We start from the raw sequence: 23,824 nt of genomic DNA on the forward strand, positions 1-23,824 counted from the left end.
AAAGACTTGAAAAAAAATCAATGAAACGCGGTTATTAAATATTTAAACATAAATAAATGTACATAAAACAGGTAGGAACAAAAAGAAAGACAAGAATTACTTTTTTCCGTGCTTTTTTTTGACCAAAATTAGATTACTATTCAAGGTTTTAAATCATATAAAGATCAAACAATAACAGAGATCTTTAGTCCAAAATATAATGTCATTGGTATGATAAGAGATACTATATAAAGCATATTTTATCTAATAAATACGTTTAGTTGGAAAAAATGGGTCTGGAAAAAGCAATTTCTTTTCAGGTGTTTTATATAATAAAAGTAAAAAATAGTCTAATAATTTAGCTATTCGTTTTGTTTTAAGCGATGCATATACGCATATGGGTAGGGAGGAACGTCAGGCACTTCTTCATGTATATATAATTGAAACAATGTTTAAAAAATATTAAAAAATTAATAAAAATATAGGAGGGAGCAGGCCCATCAGTAATGAGTGCTTATGTAGAAATTGTTTTTGACAACACAGACAATCGGTTTCCTGTATAAAATTCATTATTTTCTTAATTGGTATAATATTTGTAGACAGGTAAAGAGGAAGTAGTCCTTCGAAGAACTATTGGTCTTAAAAAAGATGAATATTCATTGGATAAAAGGAGTGTTAAGTAAATTAGGGGGGTTATTGAAAACATTTCTTAATTTTTTATAGTAAATCAGATGTAATGAATCTTTTAGAAAGTGCAGGATTTTCTCGAAGTAATCCATATTATATAGTTCCACAAGGAAGAGTATGAAACTATATATAGAATTAACAAATAAGGCTTACTTTAATAGATCACTGCATTGACTAATGCTAAAGATTCAGGAAGATTGGCACTACTTAAAGAAATTGCAGGGACACAAGTTTATGAGCAACGTAGAGCAGAATCTTTAAAGATTATAGAAGAAACAATGGTTAAAAAAACAAAAATCGACGAATTGCTTAAATATATTGACGAACGATTAAATGAGCTGGAACAAGAAAAAAATGAACTTAAAGAATTTCAAAAAAAGAATCGAGAACGTCGTTGTTTAGAATATACTATTTATGCTAGAGAACAAGAAGAAATTAATAAAGCTCTCACTAATATAGATGAAGAAAGAATTAAAAATATTAATTTAAGCGAAGATAAATGTGATACATTTATAGAAAGAGAACATCAGATTCAGGTATTATTTTGTTTGTTGTAAATAATATTTTGACTTTATCATAGGAAATTAATAAAAATATTTCTATAATAAAGCAACAATTGCATTTATTAAATATAGAAAAGTCTCAGGCGGAAGAAGACAAACACTGTAAAATCAAAGAAAAAGCGCAATTGGAATTTATTGCACGAAATCTTACAGAATCTGATGATGAGCTTAAAAATTCAAAAAATATTCATGAAAAAAAATTAGAAAGTCTTGAAAATGAAATAAAAGAAAAAGAAACACATCTTCAATCACTTCTTTTGGAATTTCAAGAAGCAAAAAATAATGAAATGCAGACAAAAAATAAGTATAATTTCTAAAATATACGTTTTTTTTTTATAAAAATTTTTTAGACTTGAAAATGCTCAAAATCAACAGAATTTACTATATGCTAAAAGAGGACGTAATTCACAATTTAAAAACAAAAACGAACGTGACGCATGGTTACAGCAAGAGATTTCAGATCTGAAAGAAAGCATTAAAAAAAGAAATCAAACTAAAATTGAGTTAGAACAAGAACTAGAAACACTTAAAGAGAAAATCAATGACATCTCAAAACGTACAAAATCTATTAGAGAAGAAATTGAAAATAGATCGCAAATATTAAACAATATTTCAGTTGAACATTCGTCTGCTAGAATAGTTCGTGATCAATTAATGGATGAGCGAAAGTAATCTTAATTTATTATTATTATTATTATTAATATCTTTTAGAGAATTGTGGCGTCAAGAAGCTAAATTGAGTTTAACAATAGAACACATTAAGGAAGAATTAAACCAAGCTGAAAAAAAATTAATAAATACAATATCTAGAGATATAAATTATGGTCTAACTAATGCCAAGAAAATTGCGGAAAGGCTCGATTTAACAGGTTATTATGGTCCATTGTATGAATTATTCGAAGTAGATGATCGTTACAAAACTGCTGTCGAAGTTACAGCTGGAAACAGGTCAATCTCTAGTATTTTTATCGTACTTTTATAATTATTATAGTTTATTTCATGTTGTTGTTGATAATGATGTTACCGCTTCTAAAATTATTGATATTTTAAATAAAGAAAAGGGGGGCAGAATTACTTGCATGCCTCTTAACCGTTTGTCTCCAAGACAGGGGAATTTTCCTGATGCTCCTGATGCTATACCAATATTAAAGAAAATAACATATGACACTAAATACCAGAAGGCATTTGAACAAGTACGTATATATTCATATAGAAATAAATTTATGTATATATAAAGGTTTTTGGAAAAACTATAATTTGTCCAACTCTTGACATAGCAGCTCAATATTCCCGTAGTCATAATATCACAGCAATAACATTAAATGGTGATAGATCTGATAAGAAAGGTGCATTTACAGGAGGATTTCATGATATTAGAAAATCTAGGTTAGAGGCAGTGAAATCTGTTAAAAAATTTCAACAGACTTATGAAGAAAATAATTTTTCAATTGTTCAAATCAGAAAAATACTCGAAGAAATGGATCAGAAAGTTACGCAACAATTGTCAAAAATACAAACTTTGGAAGCAAAAAAACGACAAATTGAAGAAAATTATAATCCACTTAGAATAGAACTTTCAGCAACTCTAAAAGAAGAAGGAATTCTGGAGCAAACATTGTTAAAAAAAGTAAAAATTCATTATTCTAAAGTATTTTATAGTTTAATTTTTATAGAAATCGCTTTTAAATGATGTTGATTTTAGTATAAACTCATTAAATTCTCAGCTGTCATCATTGCAAGATGAAATGAAAATTGAATTTAAAAAAACATTGACACAATCAGAAGAAGATACCCTTGAAAATTTAAACAAAACTATAGATTCTATTAAAAACACTTATGTCAATCATCACGTAAAAAGAACAGAATTAGAACAGCAAAAGATTAAATTAGAGAATGAACTTCATGAAAATTTATACTTGCGCCGTGATCAATTAAAGACGCAGGGTTTTATAAATGATGAAGATATAGATGTTAATATGGATGAAACGAAGCAAAATCTTTCACATATTCAAGATATTATAGACACTATTACTAAAAAACTCAATGACATTGAGTTTTCTATTGACCATTTATCTACAGAATTGCACGAAAAAAACGAAGAAAAAGCATTGCTTCAGGCATGGATATTGCAAAATAAATTCTTAAAATTTTAATATTTTATTTAGAATAAACAGAATGACGAAGCCAGAACCATAGAAAAATACCAAAAAACTTTAGAACGTAACATGGCAAAAAGAGCTCTATTACTGCAGAATAAAGAAGAATGCAATAAAAACATAAGAGATTTAGGTGTACTTCCGGAAGAAGCTTTCGAAAAGTTTTCTACCACTGAATCAAATGCGGTAAATACCTTTTTTATTATTGAATATTTGTCTAATTTATAAGATTGTTAAACGGCTTCACAAAGTAAATGAAGCTCTTAAGAAATTTAGTCATGTTAATAAAAAAGCTTTTGAACAATATAATAGTTTCATTAAACAGAGGGATGCTCTTTTAGCTCGACGAAAAGAACTTGATGAATCTCAAGTATCAATTGAAAATCTTATTTTAGTTCTTGATCAGAGAAAAGATGAAGCTATAGAAAGAAATTTTAAACAGGTTTCAAAAAGTTTTTCAGAAGTATTTGAAAAATTGGTCCCTATGGGAAAGGGACGACTTATTATGCAACGAAGAATTGATCATGCAGAAGATAGAAATCATGATGAGTATAATAAAGAAGAAGCACACTACAAAAGTCCAGTAGAAAATTATGTAGGAGTTGCCATTAGTGTATCTTTTAACAACAAAAAAGATGAGCAACGAATACAGCAACTAAGTGGCGGACAAAAGAGTCTATGTGCTCTTGCACTAATTTTTGCTATCCAACGTTGCGATCCAGCGCCTTTTTATCTTTTAGATGAAGTAATTAACTTTTTTACTTTTTATAATAATAAAAACTAACCCTTTTAATAGGTTGACGCAGCACTAGATGCTCAATATCGCACTGCTGTAGCAACAATGCTTCATGAAATGTCAGATAACGGACAATTTATATGTACAACGTTTAGACCTGAAATGATACAAACTGGCGATAAATTTTATGGTATTGTTTTTAAAAACAAAGTCTCAAGTATTCAATCAATTGAAAAAGAAGAAGCATTGGCATTTGTCAAATCAGTAATTTCCAGAAAAAAAAAAGAAAAGACAACTAATTTTTTTCTAGGAAGCACCTCAGTAATTCAAATTATAAAAAATAAGATTATTATTGAATGTTATATTCTTTGATAATCTTAGTCTATATTTCAATATAAAAGAATAATTGAATAATATTCAAACATATATCTAAAATATATGGATTTAATTATGAGTTTTGCTTTTTAACAAAGAAAAAAACAATTTTAATTTATTGTGTATGATATTTTTAGAGTCATGCTTAGTATTATTATTAGATTTTCATAAAAATTATTTGGCTTTAACTTAATATAATTATTATGTGATTAATAGCCTATTTATACACAAGTTTAGAATATTTCCATTATTTCTGATTTAGCACCAAGTATATTACTTAATTTCTTCAATTTAGATTTAGTCTGAGATATATGTTGCTCTCTACATTAATAGTTATATACATATATGTAACAAAATAGACTTACTGTTCATCTAAAATCAATCGTATTTGATTTATTTGAGACATGGTAACAGGTTCATGAAGTTTATTCTTAGAAGAAAGATCTATTGCAGAATTATTATAAACTCCTAATTTTATTGCTTCGAATTGTTTTGAAAGCTAAATATTTAATACAAAGTCCTTCATAAATAAACACTTACAGATAATATTTTTTCATTAAAACCCTTGCTTCCATATGTTTTCATTTTTATTCTTTTCAATTCATCAAACCATTTTTTTTCATTATCACTTAATGTTGGAGAATGACTTTTAATTAATTTCTGCAAGATTTGATCAGCTCTTTTCTGAAGATTCTTTTGATTATTAATAGCATCTTTAAGTCTTTCAGATGAATTTTTAGAAACTATACTGTCTACTTTATTTTTTAAAATATATAATTTTTCTAATTGTCTGATAAATTCCCGTCCTTGAAGTTCCAGTCTTTAAAAATATCAATTTAAAAATATCCATACAAGCAAAATACATACCGGCGATGCATAGAAACTACTAAACTGTGAAGTTTTTCTGTATTTTTCCGTGTTTCAAGAGCCACTTTCCCCAAAAATCGCAGAAATTCTTGAGAAACAACAAACTTATTCTGAAATTCATTAGGAATTATAAAAGAGGGAGCCTCTTTTAAAAAATTAAGTGACTCCAGAGAAACCGAATAAACAGGTAATGTAAGTAAAGAAAAATATTTTAAATGATCATTTTTCCCAGAAACACTTATGTTTTTAGAATTAGATTCTTCCATTACATTTTCTAGTTGTATTTGACTTGTAATATCAAGTTCAACTAAAGTACAATTAAATGCCGTTGACCAAAAAATAAGAGAATGCCCAAAATATGCATGAATTAAAAAATCATAGCCTATTATAGTAGGGGATGAGCTAATAGTTATTAGTAATTATAAAATAATTTAATGAAAATTTACTGTGATAAAGAATTTATATCGATTAATTTAGAGATAGATGAATGTTGTATTCCTTCAGACAACAGGAAGGCAATAGATGTTACTTCAATATTATCCTCTTTTTCTAATTTTTCAAGCCATCCTAAGACTACTGAATAGATAGAAGTTTTATAATAAAAATAAAACGTATTAGCCTTTGTAACATCTTGTATAAGAAATGTATTTAGAGTATCATTTTCTGCAGAATCACATGCATTTTTTGAATCCAAAACCGTAATAGTTTCATAAGTCGCAAGATAATTAACTAAAGGAGGAAATTGTTCATTCTATAAAACTTTAAAATACATAATATTAAAATAATATTTTACTTTATTCAAAACCCATCTTGGTTCCACTCTTTCAACCTCTACACAAACATCTATTTTACCATCTGTATAAGAGATAACTAATATACCAATAATACTCGTTCCTAAAGTAATAATATTAGAAGCCGTAACATGTTCCGAAGAAAATTCCAATGGAGCAGGCTGAAATAAAAATGGTCCCTGTATTAGAACGGGAAATTTAGAAATATTTGGACGACGAAACGTAACTAAATCTTGTATATCAAGATTTTGTGATAACGGAGATCCTAATCCATAGTCATTGATAAGTGAAACCTGTCCTAAGATATCAGATATCCACCGTGTCTGCATGCATATGCTTTCGTTTTCAAGGGAAACAGAAGTAGAGTCATCTTTATTCTTTTCTAACTGTTGTGACTTTGTAGAAATATAACATGCAAGACGATTTAAATATGAACGCTGAACCATACTAAAATTTTAAATATAATAAAAAATATAATCAATCAATCTGTTTACCAATTCGTAGGAACCAATGGACATATTGAATAAATATCACCATTTTGAAGGAGAACATGAAGCGTAAAAAAAGACCATTCATTTGCTTTCGAATCAAAACAAAAATCAGAAACTTGAAAAACATCTTCTTCAACAACAAATGATCCTTTTTTTCTCGTTCTTCCAGTTCCAGTAATAAGATCAATTGACTGTTCTGATTCTTCAAAACTTAGCGACAATTCAAACACTCTAATAACTAAATAATACATCAATAAATATATTATATAATACCGAATAATTGCATCCGAAGACAATACTAAAATAGTAGAAAAATTTTTACTTGCTGGGTGAAATAAAACAGAAACAATCTCAGTTTGACTATAATATTTACGACCAACTTCATTTACTCTAAAAAAATATTATTAACACACACAAAAAAAAAAATATACCTCAATGAATTCTCTTCAAGCGAATTTAAATATGTAGGAAGAAAAATTATCGCCAAATCATGACTCCCTACTACTACTAAAATAGATCCACATATATTAATAATTAAATGCTCGATATGAAACGTAATTTTTTTCAATTTAAATTCCTTCAAAATAAGAAACTTTTCTAACATTTCTTCTTTCATACTTTATAATCCATTCTTCTATTTTTTTGATGTTCATCAATTTTACATTCTTTCAAATCTGCATAACGTATAGTCTTATCGACTCCAACAAATACTTCTGTTTGCCTCACTGCAATCAAAGACTTCTTGTTCTTTACGTTTTTTATCGTTTCTTTACAAAATATAAGCTTTTCCCTCGTTTTTTAATTATTTCTTATAACCTTGTTCTTTCTCTGAAAGTGAAAAAATAGGATGATTTTCTAACAAATGAACCCATTTATTTTCATCAAAAATATACTCATAAATATCGTCCATTTCCTTATAAAAATACTTATAAAATCCTTAAAAAAATACAAATTTAAGTCTTTTAAAGAATATAATCTTGAGATCTATGAAGAGGACGTTGAGGTTGTCAAGGTAATGGTTGCCAGGACTACCTCCACGTCAGCTTCATAGATCTTAACAAAATGTCAATCCTTCAACGACTGGATACACCAAGTACATATGTTGATCGATATTCAAAGGTGAATTTAAGTGCTTTAAGAAGGAATAATTATTGAATAATATGTTTTTTAGCGCTCAAATAAGGATATGCCATTGAATCGTTCTAGTACACTTTATGTTGGGAATTTATCGTATGTTTTTTCTTTGAAAAATGAAGAAAAAGAAGAATTAAAGAATGAAATTAGGTTTTATACGACAGAGGAACAAATATATGAGCTTTTTTCCAAGTAAAAATTACTAGATAAAACGTATTTTTAGAATTAATATAGTTTTTAGATGCGGAGAAATTAAAAGAGTTATTATGGGGTTAGATAGGTTTAATAAGACACCCTGTGGGTTCTGTTTTGTAGAATATTATTCGCATGAACACGCATTGGATTGTATGAAGTTTATTAATGGAACAAAACTTGATGATAGGGTAATCCGGACAGATATTGATCCAGGTTTTAGAGAAGGTAGACAATATGGTCGTGGAAGAAGTGGGGGTCAGGTAAGAGATGAATATCGAACGGAATATGATCCAGGAAGAGGAGGTTGGGGTTATCGACGAGCAGAAGAACGACAAAAAAATATTCAACAGAAACACCGATCTGATCAAGATTTAAATAGGCTTTCTCAGTCGCCAGAAAAAAATTAAAGGGTTATATTTTACTGAAATCTATATCTTTAATTTTTTTGATGTTAATTTTTAAATTCTACAAAAAAATCATTTTCATAGGAAAACTATAAAATATTTTTACACAATATAAAATATAAAGGTATTTTTAATTTTACGTAACATTATTTATCAAGAAAATTTTTAGAATAATATATCGCATAAATGGAAATCTCTATCTTTTCTTTTAATCAAAATAAGATATTTTATTGAAAAAATAGAGGAAATAAAGAAAAAAACCATATATCTGATTAATTATTTTCATAAAAGAACTTTTATTTTTTCTTCAACAAAATTTTACTTTTTTAACTTTTGACAACCGACAACTGATTTATATAATTCTACTTTAATGAAAAAAACAAAAAGCTCTCGATTAAAAAGTAGCTCTGATAAGATAGCAGGAAATGAGGGTGATTTAATCCAAAAAAATATCAAAATTCCTATTAACAATCATTCATTAAAAAAAATTCACAAAAAAAAAACATCTCTATCTTATGATAGCAAAATCAATAAATCCAAACGAGAAGATATTTATTTGTTAAAAAAGGACAATCCAAATCTTGCACCACCAATGGATTTATCATTATATAATCTTAGATATTCTTTGTTATACGAAAAAAAACGTATTCAACGTAGAAGTATACCCAAATATTTTATATAATTTTAAGATAAATCAACGCATTTTGAGCTATCCTTTTATTATTGGACTATATTAGAGGCTATTTTCTAAGTCAAAATCTATTTTTTTCATTTTTTAATCACTTCATATCATTAAATATTAATTCATATATAATTTAAAAACATTTGGATAATATATTAAAAAAAAGAATTATAAATAGGTTTTAAAGATTCTATAAAAGGGCATATAACTTATCAACTAATCTTATTTAGATTTTTAATAAAGATCATTTAACAATATGTATTTTTTTTAATAAAAACCAATAATGATAAATTATAACTTACTTAAATCAAGAAAATCCTGTTAATATTATGCGTTACTTTTAACATTTAGTTTCTTTAAAACTCATTCTTTTTATGAAATCTTGCAGCTTTAGCAGCGGTAACGTAAGAATTTTGAAAGTCTCTAAAAAATCGAAAAATGGAGGTTTTTAAAGAAAAAAACTACTCATTCAATGCAAAAGACGTAATATTCATAGAAATTGGTATATTTTCCTTTTTTCCCTGATTTTCTAACTTAATTTTTTAGCAAATATTAATGAAACAAAGATGCCTATTATATTTCATCCTATATACACATATTCAATTTTTGAAGAAGAGAGAATTACAGGATACAAAGATCTTAATATAAACGTAATATCTTTACATTTTTTATAGACAATTTTTAGTTCTTTTTAGTTAAAATTCTGTTGTCATGATTTACAAATATATCTAAAAATTCAATATACAGATAAAGCAGAAAATAAGGAACATTTATCCTGTAAGAATATCGAGGAAACACTTAGGAAATATCTCCCCAAAAGTTCATATTTGTATTATAATTCAAATTCTAAAATTATTTTAGCTATTATGACAGACGAAACAACATTTTATTCTTATTTGCGTGATAATAAGTCCTTTGTTCCTCCAGGGAATAAGATATCCTCGTACATGCTTAATAATTCTGTTTTTGAAGTTTTTATGGTATATATTTTTCATTATTTTAGCTATAATATAACAAATACTTCTATAGGGCTCAATAGTTGATCCAGAGATTGAAAAAATTGTTAATAATATGCAGATCTTTTCTCTTTTTTTAATAGAGGGAGCATCTTTTATTGATATTGAGGATTCAAAATGGATGATTTTTTTGTTGTACGCTTTCTGACATTTTCTTAATTTTTAAATAATATTTTAAGATATGAAAAGCAATCAAGAAATGATCAAGATTATTATTGTTTTATTGGTTATTCAACTGTATATCTTTATTATTGGTATTCCAGGGAATCTCTTGATAATAGTCGTGCACGAATAGCACAATTTGTTATTCTTCCTCCATTTCAAAGAAATGGTCATGGAGGTATTTGTTTACAATACAATATGTTGTTATTAAATATTTAAGGAAAACTTTATGATGCATTATATACATATATTTTATCAAACTCCAAAATCCAAGAAATTACAGTTGAGGATCCTTCTGATGAATTTCAGGATATGAGAGACAAACAGGATATCATTAGACTCAAAATATCTGGAATATTTAATGAAAAAGAATTTAAACCTCCTATTCCTTATCTTTGGATTTTAGAAGCACAGAAAAAAAGTAAAATATCATTAGTAATTTTTCTTTCTTATTTAGCTTTAAGAAATAATAAAAAAATAGAATCAGTTTTTTAGATGTATAGAAATAGCTCTTCTTGAAAGATTAAACATAAGAGACGAGAAAGCATATAAAGAATATCGCCTTCAAATTAAACAAAGAATTTATAAAAAAAACTTTGTATTTAATTTCCTTATTTATATCATACTAATCTTTTGCAGGAAAACCTTAATCAATATAATAAAGATGAAATTTTGAAGAAATTAGAGGAAACATATAAATCTATAGAAAAGGATTATCTTCGTATCATCAAATCTATGAAAGCTCATAAATGCAAAGAACAAGATGGTTCAAATAGAATAAAAAGGAAAGAAATATATACTTGAGTTTAATGCATTAAAACAAGTTTCATCTTTTTATGCAATATAATATTATTTAAGTAAATATAATTATTATGTTTATTCTTTATGAATTAAATTAACCCTTCTCTCATTCCCCATGATAGTACATCTTCTGATGAATTAAATTCAATTGATTTTTTTTCAGATCCTTTTTTTTTAGGATTGATCATTTTCCATATAAGCTCAGCTCTTTCATAAAACATTCTTTCTATTTCGGTATAGGCATGTTGTATAGAATTCTTCCTTTTTGACATCCTTGCTGGAGGACGTACAAGACCTTTACAGTGAATAAGCTTATCTATTAAATAATGTAACCAAAAAACATTTGTACGCGGAATAAAATCTGACCACATCTTTTTAGAAGAACTAGCATAATCTCTCATTAATCTATATATTTCATATTGATAATCCCCTATAAACATATTATTATTTCATAACAATATTAAATAATTTACCATGTGCTTCAAAAATTTCATGATCTTCAAAATTATTCCATGTTAACTCCCCAATATTGTCATCACATCTTAACCTAGAAAAAGTATAATCAATAATAATAATACATGGTTGTGAAAAACAAGCAGAATTCAAACTAAGTTGGGATAACATATCTTCAGATGAATCAGAAATATCATCAACCAAGACATTTCCCCAATGAAGATCTCGATGTTCAAACTCATACAATTTTTCTCCTTGAGAAAAAACCTTTACTATATCCCAAAATATTCTATTAACTTGTCTCCATGTCGTAATATTAACATGTTCTAAATCTTTTCCTCCCTTTTCAAGTAATAAAATACAAAAATATTGATCTTTATCATAAGAATCTAAAAAAATAAGAACCTAATTACAAACTAAAAACTAAATATACCAGGTCGAGAATTTTCTGATTCATAAACTTCATTATATTTATCCCATAAAAAAAGAAGATGTTCAGGATACATTCCTTTAACAATAACAAAACTAAAAAAACAATTAAAACCAATGAACTTATAATTAAAAAAATACCCTTTTGATTTTACAAAACCATCAATTGATGACATTTTTGTAGTAACTCTTACTTCATGTAAAACTTCCTGTGAAGTTATTTGACCTTCCTTCCCAAAAGGAATAATCTTAAGAACAGTCTCATCATAATTTTCAGTTTTTATAAGATAAACTTCACTATAAGACGCTTCTCCAAGTTTTGATATAGAATATTTAGATAAAAGTGAAGAAATATAATCAGAAAATTCATATACATTTGTTTGAGTTGCAAAAGAAAGTAGAGATCCTATTATAGAAGACTCTTTTTTGACTTCATTTTTTATAAAATCTTTATTTAAGTTAATATTATCTTCTAAACTTTCAATTATAGATTCTTCAATTTCTAAATCATCCTTTCCGCTGAACGAAAATGTATCTAACATAATATTTTCTTGACACTGAAAAGGCTCTTTAAACTTAATTATAGGAGATTTCTCATAATTTTGTTTAACAGATATCTTATATAAAAAAGATGCATCTTTTACTAAAGATCCAAAATATTCCTGAGGCAATCTTATACGTGACAAAAAGGATGATTCATTCTTTCCTTTTTCAGGCGTATTTATACATTTATTATCTTTTTTTTTTAAATTTGGTGAATTTCCTATATCATTCCAAACTTTAAAATTTTCAAAAGTATCCCCAAAATATCTACTTTTTCCATATGTTTTTCTCTGAACCTTCTTATTCTTATTAATATCAAGCTCATTCATTCCTTAAGAAAAAAAATTGTTGAAAATATTTTAAAATTTTGAAGTTTTCATAAAAAAAATAAACATTGTTATCGGTTGCCATAGTAACTCAGCTGATATACATATGAAAAGACTAAATATCTATGTAAAAATATGAAAACCATAAAAAAAAACAGCCAAACCTTGTTGTTTCCCTAATATATATTATATTTTTTAATTTATTTTTTAAAATAAAAATTTAATTCGAGAATATCATTTTTAATGTGTAAAAAGATTTGTATTAAATAAGGTATCTAAAACATTAAAAATGATATTAATTCAGGATTCCTTTATTATTCCATATATTCTGTATTATTTTAGTATTTAAAATATCCCAGATTAGATATTATTAAATAATAGAAAATATTTTTCAGAGAACTTAAAAATATTAATTGCAAGTGAAAATCCCAATAATATATTCTTGATAAATATCCAAGCAATTCTTTAAAAGCATATACTAATTAAATTAAAAATATAAAAACAATATTTAAACAAATAACTTACAGATAAATCATCATTTTTTAGAAAATATACCATAGTTCTGTCTACTATTCAATGATTTTTTCTTTTATTATGGTTCCTTTTAAATAAATTTATTCTTCTATAATTTTTGATTTTCTTTTTTGTATAATGATAAAGGTTTATAAAAATAGAACCTTTTATTATTCTATTAAGCTATTCATAATTAGCAAAGAATAAAATGCATAGCTAAGCATCTAGATAAATACCACTTTAAAACCTTTAAGTTACACTACAAATAGATTTAAAAAAAAGTAGAGAAAATTTGTTGCTTTTTATGACACAAGATCAATAATATCGGCCATAACCCTTAATAAGATTCATATACTTCTATAAATAACTTCATTCTCTTTAACCTTCATAAAATAAATAAAGTTCAAAATATTTCTATAATTTCTATTATATCTTGAAATTATCTTGGAAACTATAGATTTGTTTGTAATAAAAACAAATTCTATTTATCAATATTTAATATTTTCATCACCACCATTCAATATATTTTAATAAAAAATATAAAAAAATAGCTCAGGATAAAAGAAAAAATACCTTTAAAGATGAGATTGTATATATAAATATCAAGACATATTAACCTATTTAAATGCAATATAAATAGAAAAAAAACAAGCTACTATATACAACTTCTTAAAAAAATTAATTCAATTCTATAATAGTTTGAAGCATTTTTTCACGTGTTTCTAATACAATTCGATCAACATCAGATTCAGAAAAAAAAGCTGTATCAATAGGGCTAAGAACTATAAACCATATGCATGAATGAATAAATCTAAAAGGTGTAATCATACCTTTAACCTTAATTATTCCTGGTTGAAAAATACGACTTTTAAAATGATAGATTTGAGAATAATTTTGAATCACTATAGGAACAATGGGTATTTTAGCCTGTATTGCTAAATAAAATGCCCCTTTTTTAAACGGCAAAAGATCAGGACTTTTAAATCCTGATCTCGTTCCCTCAACAAAAATCCATACACTTTGCTTTTAATTGATAATTTAATAATGATTAACCAATGTCTCACATTTACCTTGTTAGCCTTGATTTGTCCAGAAACCTCTTCAAATATCTTAATGGAATTTTCCCGTTTTGCCCTATCAATAAAAATTGTTTTGCTAAGAATCACTACATTCATCAAAAAATTATCATTAATATACTAAAATTACTAAACCAGCCCAAAAAAGGAACATATTTTAAACTTTTCTTTGAAACAATGCTGCAATACTTTGGAAATAACTAGAAACATATAAATAAGCGCTTTTTCTCTTAAAATAAAGGCATACTCGACCAAGCAAGAGAATATCAAGTTCACTTTCATTTATCAAAAAATTTCCCCATAAAAAAAAAATTCAATACCTTTGATGATTAGATATAAAAACACATGGTCTAACCCTCATAAAATGCTCATTTTCAACATGTATTTTCAAGTTTAAAGCTGGTGCAGAAATTGTATTACAAATACGTGCAACCCCCCATTGGCTGATATTAGATTTACCTAATACAAATAAAATAATCGATAAAACAACACCGGAAAATGCTGATATAAATAAAGTCCAGTAATATAACAACAATTTTGCCCAAAACCGGGTATGATATAATATGGATTTGAAAAATAGAATTGCCATAGAAAATATGCAGCTATTTCGGATAAACTAATTTAGAATTTTTTTATCAGTTAGATTTATAAATTTAAAAATAAGACAGAACAAAATATTTATGAATATTATCTCCCGTTATGTTTAAAACCACAAATTATATTTGAATAGTATTATTGACGAAATATTTAAGATTAAATATGACGAAGATTAATAGTTTATAGTGAATATATATGTATTCACATTTACTCTTCTCTGTCTAAATTTTTATAAACCTCTCCCGTTTCACCAAGCAAATTTTCTTCTGGCTCATCAATAGATTCTAGATTTATTAAATAAGATAAATTAAAAATATAAAAGATACCAATAGCTTCTTTAATCAAATGACTGGCTCTATTATCAAGATTAAGAGCAACTGTTAAATGTCTCATTGCACTTGGTTTATCTCCTAATTGTTTATATAATTTTCCCAAGAGAAAATGAACATTTGCTTCATCTGGAGCCAAATCTTTTAAAAAAAGTAATTCCTTTAAAGCTAACTATAAAAAAATTAGTAAAATTTATAATAATTAGATTTTTGTACATGATATTGTCGAAGACAAACAAGAACTTTAGCTTTCTTAAATCTGGCAAGAGCGCTAGTTGGCGCAAGTTCGGAAGCCTTCTTATATAATTGTAATGCTTCAGGAAAATCTTTATTGCGCTCCACGATCTAAGTGCTTTAAATATGCATATAAAAATATTAATTAAACTGACCATGCCAATGCAACATAATAAAACAGCGTTAGTCGGATTTATTTCTGCAGCTTTCCTAAAGTGATACATCGCGAGATCATTTTTACCAACTCTAAGAAATACCATACCAATTCCATACCTACTTACATGAAAAAAACCTTACAATTCTATATAATTTACCAAGCATTATAATGTCTCATATCGACCCTCATTGCATTACGGAAAGATGTTTGTGCTCTTTCATATTCTTCATTTGCAACATATTCATGCCCTTCAAGAGTATATGCATATGCGAAATTTGGATTTAACTGTATTGCTCTGCGAATACATTTTAATGCATGATCATGTTCTCTTTGTAAACTAAAACAATTTGCAATAATACACCATGATTGGGGAGCAAGACGATCTAAATCAAGTATTTCATGAGCCAAAAAACTTAATTCAACTTCTTTTCTAAGATGCCAAAGAACAGTAGAATATATCTCCATATCTTCTACCCTTGTAGGATCAGCTTTTCGAAGACGATAGAAATATTTCTCAGCCTATAAGAGAAAATAAGGTAAAGAACAAAGACGATTGATTCATACTTCATCATAATTCACCATTTCAAAGTATGCTCTACCGATTTTACTAAGAACAAAAACAGAATTACGTTGAGAAGCAGGTTGTAAAGATTTAAAACATTCAATGGCCTTTGCTCCATCATATTTAGCAAGAGCATGACATCCATCAGCAATGGATTTGCATAAATCTAATAAACATGTTTCTGCTTCAATTCGCTCTACAAGAGACATGACAGTTTGACCATTTGGCTTTTGACCATACTGAAAACAAGATTGATTTGAGCCAGGTATCTAATAATATTAAATATTTTTTTTTTTAAAAAAAAATTACTTGAATTATTGAAGATTGTGGAATTTCCTCTTGCTTTGAACGACTATTTTGTGACTTATTTTTTCGACTGTCTCTGATTGACGATGTTGTAGATACTAATTTTGATGCAATTTTTGAAGCATTAGGTAAATGACGCTGACTTCTTCTTTGGGGAATATCAATTGGGGTAGAACTCTTCTATATATTGAAATTAATATTTTAAACAAGAAAAAAGAAAAACATACAGGAAGATCTTTATCAATATTACTTCGAATCGTAGGATTTGCTTTAGTTTGATTTAATCGAATTTTAGTATCTAAAAAATTAGGAGGACTAATAAAACTAGATGAAGTAGAAATAGAATGGTCTAAGAAACCATGAGCTATTTCAGACGAATCTACTTGCTGTGTTGGAGATCTATCAAAGTATATTAATTATCTATTTTCATAAAACTATTATACTAAATACCCAGGAGTTTCCACCATTTCTAAACGATCTAAAAACGAGGACTGTTGGCAATGAGATGCAAATGGAGGTGTATGATTTTTCTGAGAATTAAATATATCAGGAGTCTGAACCGTATGATTCATCGATTGTGCCTCTGTATCAATATTTTGAGACATATAGGAATCCATATTTTTCAAGATATTTGTCTGAACAGGGATATTTTGTGCTTTTAAACGCGCTGCCTGCATTCCCGCTGTCGCTTTAAATATATTTTTCACATGAAGATTGCATCCTAGATATAAATATTATTATACACAAATTAATTTCTTTCCAAAAATCTACCCAATGCACAAAGTCCATCAAATGCTTCCCAAAGAAATGGGTTCAATTTCACTGAACAAATATAATAGTCCGTTGCTTTCTTCATCATTCCACCTTTCTTACTCAAATGCCCTAAAAGACAAAAAATTGCTGCTGCATCAGGTAAATGAGAACGATACAGATCATCATGCTGATCTTCAAAGGCGTTAGAAGATCTCTTAATCCCTTAAAACTCATTCATACACATATAATTACTTTTCGTCCATTGAGACGAAACTGCTTCTAATGCTGCAATTCCTTGCTTACATTTCCCCAGTTGCAAACATGCAAGAGCATATATATACGCGCAACCAACATGTTTTACACCCTCTGTCATATATAAAACCGTTAAATATCGTCCTGATCTTAGTAAACACAGAGAAAAAAGATGTTTTGCATCTGCATTGCTTGTATCATAAACGTAAAGCCTCTCTGCAATGAATGTTGCATTTGATAATAGCCCATTATCTAAGGAATACCATATAATCTCCCTAAACTGCTGCACAATATATGCTTTTAAGCTCATTCTTAAGAATCTAAAGGTTTCTTACGGTGAAAGAACCAAGATGTCATGGTTGCCATGGCAACCATGTTGCCTGAAACGTCAAGATAACAAAGTTAAAATAAAAAGAGATAAATAAAGGTACAAAAGAGAAAAAAAAACAGAATAAAAAGATATAAAATAACATAAAATATATGGTGTAATTCATATATGGTTTTTTTTTTCATTTAAATAGGGGCATTTTTGACGATTTCTATTTTTTAGAAAAAAATAAAGAATAATATATGTATATGTTTCCAAAAACACTAAGAAAAGACTTAATACAAAACTATATTAATGAGTATAGAAGAAAACATAAGAATATTGTTTTTTTTGAGCCATTTTTTCGAAATATATCTATATTTCAAGTAAAATATAATCAGAGAAATAGTGAAAGTTTTTTATATAAAAATAATGAAATAGATTATATAAAGGATATAATTGGAGAAAAAGATTTATACATATTTGAAAAAAAACGAAAAAATATCAAGAAATCTTACTCTGAAATATTAAATATTTTTAAACATATGAATCAACTAAAAAATAAATTTAACAGAGATATTTTAACAGCTGAGAACATTGAATTAGTTGAAAGTGTAGGGAAAATCATTCCATTTCTTGTTACAGCAGATGAATTATTTTTAATAACAAAAATAATGTTAAAAACACCAGTATCTAAATCAATCTTACAAGAAAAACTAGATCTTTGCAAATTTTCTATCCAAATAGCATCATTGAAAGAAAGCGATTTGGCAACTTTGTATATTGCAGAGAAAAAAATGCAATTAGGGACTCCTGATCAAATATATCAGGCTTTACGTATATATAAAACTCTTTCTAAAAAAGGAAATGCAAAAGCATTACTAATTCTTGGGGATTTTGCTATTAAGCTAAAAGATACCCAGCAGGCAGAAAAAAATTATCTTAAATCTATTGAAAAAGGGAATTCTGATGCCATGGTTGCTATGGCTGGTCTTAAAAGACATCTGGGGAAAGATGCAGAAGCAAAATTCTGGTTTATACGTGCTTCTGAATTAAGTAAGGACTCAGCGATTCAAAACTATGTGATATTTATTTAGATAGATAACCCTAAGGGACATTTTGGAAGGTCTTTATATACAACTCATGAAGAAAGTTTATATTATCTTTTACAAGCAGCATCTAATGGAATTGTTGAAGCAGCTCACAACTTAGCTGATATATACAGAAGAGAGGGTAATACAATATTTTCAAAAGAATGGTTTGAAGTTGCAGCATTTTCAGGGTTTCAGGCAAGTCAAATAAACTTAGCAAGATTATATGAACAGGAGGGATTATTTAATAAATCATTATTTTGGATAAGAGAAGCGCAAAAACAGGGGGGAACTATAGCAGAGGAGGCAAGACAATATGAAAATATACTATTAAAGAAATATCCTTATTTAAAATAAAATAAATAGGTTAATATATATTATAAAATAATTGTGATTTAAAACTAAAATAGTTTTTTTTCTTAAAATAACAATTACAATATTGAACTACAATATAGAATTCGAAAAAAATAACTAATATATCATATTATAAATGATTTAAACATATGATATTAAACTATATGAAACGTATTTTTTAAAAATCTTTAAAAATACTATATTGATTGTTTTTCTAAAATATCGTTTAAAATGCCACAACTAGCTGCAATTAATCCTAGATATGGAGGTGATGGAAACAATGGCCTTGTTAAATATTCTATACATAATTATTCATAAATAAATTAAATAAAAAACATAACATACCAGGATGATATTGTGTACCAATAAAATAAGGATGATCTTTAAGCTCGAAAACCTCCATCTTTGTCCCTGATTCATCTTTTCCAACAAAACTTAAACCAGCGTCTTCTAATTGTCTAACATATTGTATATTTACTTGATATCGATGTCGATGCCTTTCATTTATGAGTTCTTTATTATATAATTTCTTTATTTTGCTCCAGCAATAATCCTGAAAAAATATTTTTTTAAGACCTACACACATAGTTCCTCCATAATTTCCATTTGTTTTTGACATACCAATAATAACCGGAATCTTTGCATCTTCTTGTAACTCGGTTGATTGTGCATCTAAATAAATTATGTTAGTTCAGTGACAATGTATACAATTATGAATAAAAAGTGTACAAATAATTGAACAAAATCAATCTAGCATTCCTTAAATATCTCTCAATAACAAATAATATATTGGAGACTCAGATTATAAAATGCTAAAAACAAAATAAATAACAAAATACCTTTAAGATTACAAACATTTCTCGAAAATTCTATTACAGATATTTGAAAACCTAAACAAACACCAAGAAATGGTACTTTATTCTCCCGTGCCCATTTTACAGCAGCAATCATTCCTTCAGTCCCTCGTACACCAAACCCACCAGGGACAAGAATTGCGCTTTAACGATTAAACAAGAAAACATACTAAACAGGTATAATACTTCGCTGAGCAAACGGAATGCCATGCCTTATGGTAAATAATTGGATTTAATATTTTTTTTTCATCATCTAAGTCCGAAGACTCTACCCATAATATATTTAATTTCCTGTTACATTTAAGTGCTGCATGCTCAAGAGACTTTACTACAGATATATATGAATCTTGAAGATCTGTATATTTCCCAACTATTGCGACTGATATATCAGTAAAAAGATGGTCATACCTGATATATTAACATTAAAAATGGAATAAATATGTATCATACAGTTGTGTAAGCATTCTCCATTGTGTCCAAAGCTGTATGCCGGCTTCAATTAGCTTTTTTGAAACAATAATATCATTTAATTTTAATCGTTTTGAAAGTGACTTAATTATTCCTTGTTGTTCAAGAAGTAGAGGAACATGATATGTTGATGAAACATCATGTATTACCAAAACCTGATCTGGTCCAACATGACAAAACATTCCGATTTTATCTATAGCACATTTTTCTAAAGGCTTTACTGATCTACAAGCAATCTTTCAAAATAAGATAAAAAAAAAAATGATTAAACTTACGAAATCCGGATATAATCCAAGTCCTCTCATATCACGAATAGCTGCTTGTGTTGGCTTAGTTTTTTGTTCTCCATTAATTGTAGGTACTAAAGACACATGAATAACGGCAAAATTATCATACCCGACTCTAAATTGAAATTGACGCATTGCTTCAACAAATGCAGATGATTCAATATCACCGACTGTCCCACCAAGCTATATATAATAAATAAACGAAATAAACACAAATACACAAACTTCTATAACACATATATCAGGTTCTTCATTCGTTTCATCTACTGGAACTTTTGCAACACGCTCAATCCAATCCTGAATAGCATTGGTAACATGAGGAACCACTTGAACTGTTTTTCCTAAATAATCACCTTTTCTCTATCATATCGTAAGACATTTTATTAAAATTTCCCAAAATATCACTTCATTTTCAATCACTTGACTATATATTTTCCCTGTTGTAATATTGTTCTCACGTTTTAGAGTAATATTGAGGTATCTTTCATAATTTCCCAGGTCTAAATCAACTTCCCCTCCGTCATCTAAAACATATACCTCGCCTTATCAAAATAAACCTTTTCTTCAAAAAAAAATATATATACCATGTTCAAGAGGACTCATAGTTCCTGCATCAATATTCATATATGGATCTATCTTTATAGCAGAAACGTAATGGATTTTAATTTAACCAAAAGGAAAAAATAACAAAATACATATCTTAAAACCAGCCGTTTTCAATAATAATCCAGTAGATGATGCTAAATGTGTAATAAGAACATATAAAACCTCATATATATCATTCTAATAACCACCTATTACACCTTTTCCAATACCACTAATAACACCTAAAAAACTTAGAAATAAAAAATAAAACCTATAAAAAATATACCGCCGCTTACAAGGACGTATTTCATTTTCTAATTATAATACTTAGTCTGCTTTTCAAGGGTAATATTTTCTGAAAAACCTATGAAAATTTTTCTGTACGTTTGATAGGAAATATTTCAAAATAAAACCTATTTTTCTTAAAAAACAGATATCAAATATTGAACATATTCAAAATAATAAATCATTTTAAATATTTCTTTGAAATTTAGAATCTTCTAATTGTTTCATTATATCAAATATAGAAATAATCTTTATTTGATTTATCTTAAAATTCTTAGAAGACAAACAACTTGAATATAATTTAATTGATTCAAATTAAAAACAGTAATTTAAATATTTTAAGTATTTTTTATTATAAAAAATTGTTTTATAATAAGAAAGATTATAAACATTATTTTATTAATATATTTGGTAAAAAAAGAATTTATATTATATTATATTTAAAGATATAAATGAAATTTTATAATTAAAACATTCATTATTTTATAAATGTTTCTTTAAATTTCTGCATAAATAAACATATGTGATTTTTTAATAATTCTTTATTCAAAAGAATAAAACAATGTTATTAAAACCCGAATAAAGTATAATAATATAATTCGAATCAATAATAACTCTTTAATAAGTTTATCCAAAAACAAAGATTATATAGACAGCCTCAAAAACATTATCACTGTTTCAAATAGTATATAAGATTCAATTATAAAATGAAATAAATTGAATAATAAAGAGAAAATTATTAATCATTAATGTCTAAGTTTGTTTCGTTATTAACATCTAAATTTTCATTTTCAATATTCTTGGTATCTAATTTTTCAGAATTCTTAAAACATTTTTGTCGAACATTTGGATTATTTGTTGATTTAGATTTTTGATTTTGACCTAACCGAGAGTTTTCACTTTCATACTGATCCATTTTAATTTTAAACAATTTCTTTTCTGATTCATATGCATCATAATACGGCTTTCTTGACTCGTCATCTAAATTTTGCCAAGCAACACCTAATGCTCGGGTTACATCAAACCCATCAATTCCTTCATTTTCAGACCGAATTCTCTCTCTTTCAACGTCGCAAAATTTTAAAAATGGGTTGGAAGGTCTACCATAAAAAACTATCAATTCCAAAAGGAACAAACATAATCAAAATCGTCATTTACCGTTTTGGAGCATCTGGATCACGAGTTCGTCGTTTTCGTGCCCCACCTGTACTAAAAGTAGCATTAGAGAAGCTAAAAAAAATCTATATCGCACCCAGAAGAATGTGTAAGTAAAATTTCATGAGTTTCAGAATACGGAGAATCCTTTTCACGCTTAAACTATAATATAATGAACAAAACTAAAACGAAACCACTGAAAAATACAGAAATAGAAGAATCAGATGTATCAGAATCCTCAACAGCCGAGGGAACACGCTCTTCAAGTTTTTCAAAAATAAAGGCTCGTTCAAGACGAAGTCGTTGGATGCTACGTTTCATCCTTGCAAGTTTAACAGCAAGAAGATCATTTTCAGCAGATATTTTTCGAATTTTTTGCCTAAGTTGTTTACATTTGTGCTTATACCTAAGTTCTTCCAACAAGAGTTAGTTTAAAAAGCAATAAAAAGACCAAAAAAATTTAAAATACACATCCAGCCCCCAAAATAGAAATTGAATGAAAATATTAAAATAAAAAAATATCAAAGAAAAAGATAAATCTCCTGTATAAAACCCAATAAAAATTAAACCCCCCTCCCTCAAAAATAGTCAAAATTTATAAAAAAAATACTAATAAAAACTGAAAAAACAATAACAAAAATCCATGAAATATCATCCAAAAACTACATCTCAAGCCTATAGAAACAAATATTTTTTACAGAATTATTAACATGTTTTTATATTTCCTGAAACAAATACTGTTTAATTTATCTAATTCAACATACCTTCTGCATCAAAACTTATGTCAGGGAGAGCCTGTTACTGTTAACCTTAATATTCAAGTCATTCATACTCACATCAACAGCCATCTGATATTTGTCCGTCGGAAG

The 23,824-nt window shown here is 27.1% G+C and overlaps 11 protein-coding genes across 11 annotated transcripts; 5 read left to right on the forward strand and 6 right to left on the reverse strand.

The window, feature by feature from the left end:
* Position 1: 1 nt before the first annotated feature.
* Positions 2–4,446, forward strand: PNEG_02792 (hypothetical protein; the record flags this gene model as incomplete). Its single annotated transcript, XM_007876634.1, has 18 exons — positions 2–71; positions 133–208; positions 261–299; positions 342–409; positions 465–536; positions 579–658; positions 703–781; positions 828–1,202; positions 1,247–1,533; positions 1,580–1,897; positions 1,941–2,177; positions 2,221–2,422; positions 2,467–2,856; positions 2,903–3,346; positions 3,395–3,571; positions 3,615–4,130; positions 4,182–4,385; positions 4,432–4,446. The coding sequence occupies exons 1-18, from the start codon at positions 57–59 to the stop codon at positions 4,444–4,446; spliced, it is 3,594 nt and encodes a 1,197-aa protein (XP_007874825.1). The 5' UTR covers positions 2–56.
* A 283-nt stretch (positions 4,447–4,729) lies between these two features.
* Positions 4,730–7,603, reverse strand: PNEG_02793 (hypothetical protein; the record flags this gene model as incomplete). Its single annotated transcript, XM_007876635.1, has 11 exons — positions 7,462–7,603; positions 7,264–7,412; positions 7,077–7,222; positions 6,919–7,035; positions 6,649–6,876; positions 6,157–6,601; positions 5,810–6,114; positions 5,364–5,765; positions 5,037–5,316; positions 4,862–4,995; positions 4,730–4,817 (listed from the first exon to the last, which is right to left on the reverse strand). The coding sequence occupies exons 1-11, from the start codon at positions 7,553–7,555 to the stop codon at positions 4,730–4,732; spliced, it is 2,388 nt and encodes a 795-aa protein (XP_007874826.1). The 5' UTR covers positions 7,556–7,603.
* Positions 7,604–7,707: 104 nt separating this feature from the next.
* PNEG_02794 (nuclear cap-binding protein subunit 2) lies at positions 7,708–8,381 on the forward strand (the record flags this gene model as incomplete). The annotated part of the gene is made up of 4 exons (XM_007876636.1): positions 7,708–7,764; positions 7,817–7,875; positions 7,930–7,971; positions 8,021–8,381. 4 exons carry the CDS (start codon positions 7,708–7,710, stop codon positions 8,379–8,381), a joined length of 519 nt encoding a protein of 172 aa, XP_007874827.1.
* Positions 8,382–8,748: 367 nt separating this feature from the next.
* Positions 8,749–9,104, forward strand: PNEG_02795 (hypothetical protein; the record flags this gene model as incomplete). Its single annotated transcript, XM_007876637.1, has 1 exon — positions 8,749–9,104. The coding sequence occupies one exon, from the start codon at positions 8,749–8,751 to the stop codon at positions 9,058–9,060; it is 312 nt and encodes a 103-aa protein (XP_007874828.1). The 3' UTR covers positions 9,061–9,104.
* Positions 9,105–9,471: 367 nt separating this feature from the next.
* PNEG_02796 (hypothetical protein) lies at positions 9,472–11,042 on the forward strand (the record flags this gene model as incomplete). Its single annotated transcript, XM_007876638.1, has 9 exons — positions 9,472–9,562; positions 9,607–9,710; positions 9,756–9,879; positions 9,922–10,040; positions 10,090–10,211; positions 10,256–10,416; positions 10,459–10,673; positions 10,720–10,836; positions 10,878–11,042. Exons 1-9 carry the CDS (start codon positions 9,499–9,501, stop codon positions 11,040–11,042), a joined length of 1,191 nt encoding a protein of 396 aa, XP_007874829.1. The 5' UTR covers positions 9,472–9,498.
* An 86-nt stretch (positions 11,043–11,128) lies between these two features.
* On the reverse strand, positions 11,129–12,793 carry PNEG_02797 (hypothetical protein; the record flags this gene model as incomplete). Its single annotated transcript, XM_007876639.1, has 4 exons — positions 11,129–11,469; positions 11,513–11,881; positions 11,926–12,017; positions 12,063–12,793. 4 exons carry the CDS (start codon positions 12,791–12,793, stop codon positions 11,129–11,131), a joined length of 1,533 nt encoding a protein of 510 aa, XP_007874830.1.
* Positions 12,794–13,999: 1,206 nt separating this feature from the next.
* On the reverse strand, positions 14,000–14,983 carry PNEG_02798 (hypothetical protein). Its single transcript, XM_007876640.1, has 5 exons — positions 14,700–14,983; positions 14,627–14,654; positions 14,510–14,579; positions 14,134–14,468; positions 14,000–14,085 (listed from the first exon to the last, which is right to left on the reverse strand). The coding sequence occupies exons 1-4, from the start codon at positions 14,966–14,968 to the stop codon at positions 14,239–14,241; spliced, it is 597 nt and encodes a 198-aa protein (XP_007874831.1). The 5' UTR covers positions 14,969–14,983; the 3' UTR covers positions 14,000–14,085; positions 14,134–14,238.
* Positions 14,984–15,183: 200 nt separating this feature from the next.
* PNEG_02799 (hypothetical protein) lies at positions 15,184–17,879 on the reverse strand (the record flags this gene model as incomplete). Its single annotated transcript, XM_007876641.1, has 11 exons — positions 15,184–15,260; positions 15,303–15,477; positions 15,522–15,650; positions 15,695–15,812; positions 15,854–16,215; positions 16,261–16,527; positions 16,568–16,744; positions 16,792–16,963; positions 17,015–17,285; positions 17,336–17,509; positions 17,558–17,879. The coding sequence occupies 11 exons, from the start codon at positions 17,877–17,879 to the stop codon at positions 15,184–15,186; spliced, it is 2,244 nt and encodes a 747-aa protein (XP_007874832.1).
* A 260-nt stretch (positions 17,880–18,139) lies between these two features.
* PNEG_02800 (hypothetical protein) lies at positions 18,140–19,324 on the forward strand (the record flags this gene model as incomplete). The annotated part of the gene is made up of 2 exons (XM_007876642.1): positions 18,140–18,932; positions 18,978–19,324. The coding sequence occupies 2 exons, from the start codon at positions 18,140–18,142 to the stop codon at positions 19,322–19,324; spliced, it is 1,140 nt and encodes a 379-aa protein (XP_007874833.1).
* A 194-nt stretch (positions 19,325–19,518) lies between these two features.
* On the reverse strand, positions 19,519–21,826 carry PNEG_02801 (CTP synthase; the record flags this gene model as incomplete). Its single annotated transcript, XM_007876643.1, has 12 exons — positions 19,519–19,619; positions 19,667–19,993; positions 20,161–20,318; positions 20,362–20,583; positions 20,626–20,879; positions 20,919–21,113; positions 21,156–21,290; positions 21,336–21,472; positions 21,515–21,562; positions 21,602–21,670; positions 21,725–21,757; positions 21,802–21,826. The coding sequence occupies 12 exons, from the start codon at positions 21,824–21,826 to the stop codon at positions 19,519–19,521; spliced, it is 1,704 nt and encodes a 567-aa protein (XP_007874834.1).
* Positions 21,827–22,539: 713 nt separating this feature from the next.
* Positions 22,540–23,746, reverse strand: PNEG_02802 (hypothetical protein; the record flags this gene model as incomplete). The annotated part of the gene is made up of 5 exons (XM_007876644.1): positions 23,720–23,746; positions 23,163–23,532; positions 23,053–23,117; positions 22,959–23,009; positions 22,540–22,900 (listed from the first exon to the last, which is right to left on the reverse strand). Exons 2-5 carry the CDS (start codon positions 23,274–23,276, stop codon positions 22,540–22,542), a joined length of 591 nt encoding a protein of 196 aa, XP_007874835.1. The 5' UTR covers positions 23,277–23,532; positions 23,720–23,746.
* Positions 23,747–23,824: the final 78 nt, after the last annotated feature.

Source organism: Pneumocystis murina (genome assembly GCF_000349005.2).
Source record: "Pneumocystis murina B123 chromosome Unknown supercont1.7, whole genome shotgun sequence".
In the NCBI taxonomy this organism is placed as follows: domain Eukaryota; kingdom Fungi; phylum Ascomycota; class Pneumocystomycetes; order Pneumocystales; family Pneumocystaceae; genus Pneumocystis; species Pneumocystis murina.

Bases quoted from the DNA above. Each gene is read 5' to 3' on its own strand.
- PNEG_02798 (XM_007876640.1), bottom strand. From the start codon at position 14,968: ATGGCAATTCTATTTTTCAAATCCATATTATATCATACCCGGTTTTGG. The intron at 14,655-14,699 runs GTATTGAATTTT...GATAAATGAAAG, and splicing joins TTTATATCTAATCATCAAAG to TGAACTTGATATTCTCTTGC. The intron at 14,469-14,509 runs GTAATTTTAGTA...TGATGAATGTAG, and splicing joins TCCTTTTTTGGGCTGGTTTA to TGATTCTTAGCAAAACAATT.